This window comes from Alligator sinensis, unplaced genomic scaffold (assembly GCF_000455745.1).
Source record: "Alligator sinensis unplaced genomic scaffold, ASM45574v1 scaffold1232_1, whole genome shotgun sequence".
NCBI classification, from domain to species: domain Eukaryota; kingdom Metazoa; phylum Chordata; order Crocodylia; family Alligatoridae; genus Alligator; species Alligator sinensis.
The window spans coordinates 949,909-950,216 of NW_005842537.1; the positions used below are offsets into that span (position 1 = coordinate 949,909).

The window sequence follows — 308 nt, forward strand, 5'->3', positions numbered from 1 at the left end:
GCTTCCCGCTCCGACCACCCCTCTCCCGGCGCATGCGCTGTGCTTCTTCCCTCCCAGAGGCAGGGGGTTTGGATCCCGCGGACGGCTGCAGGCGGTCGCGGGGGCCAGGGGGTTATGGCGAGTCCAGCTCTGAGCCGCTCCCTGGAGCGCCTGAGGCGGCGCTACCTGCGCAGGGACCCGGGACCCGCGGGGGTGAGGGAATGCTGGGGCGGGGGGAGTCGCCCCTCCCCCCTTTGGGTTGAGAGCGCGCACGTTGCCGGGCAGGGGCGGGGGAGCTCCGGGATTGGCTGGAGAAGAGGGGGCGGGGC

At 74.0% G+C, this 308-nt stretch overlaps 1 protein-coding gene across 2 annotated transcripts in view; it reads left to right on the forward strand.

Annotated features, from left to right (window-relative positions):
* The window catches only part of CCDC138 (coiled-coil domain containing 138), a 60,502-nt gene continuing 60,194 nt past the window's right edge, over positions 1–308 (forward strand). The window contains exon 1 of one of the 2 annotated variants that reach the window (XM_025213564.1): positions 1–192. In XM_025213564.1, the coding sequence (XP_025069349.1) occupies positions 33–192 (160 nt within the window). In that variant the 5' untranslated portion in view covers positions 1–32. The remainder of the gene's footprint in view (positions 193–308) is intronic. The other variant, XM_006031890.3, reaches the window with a different exon arrangement.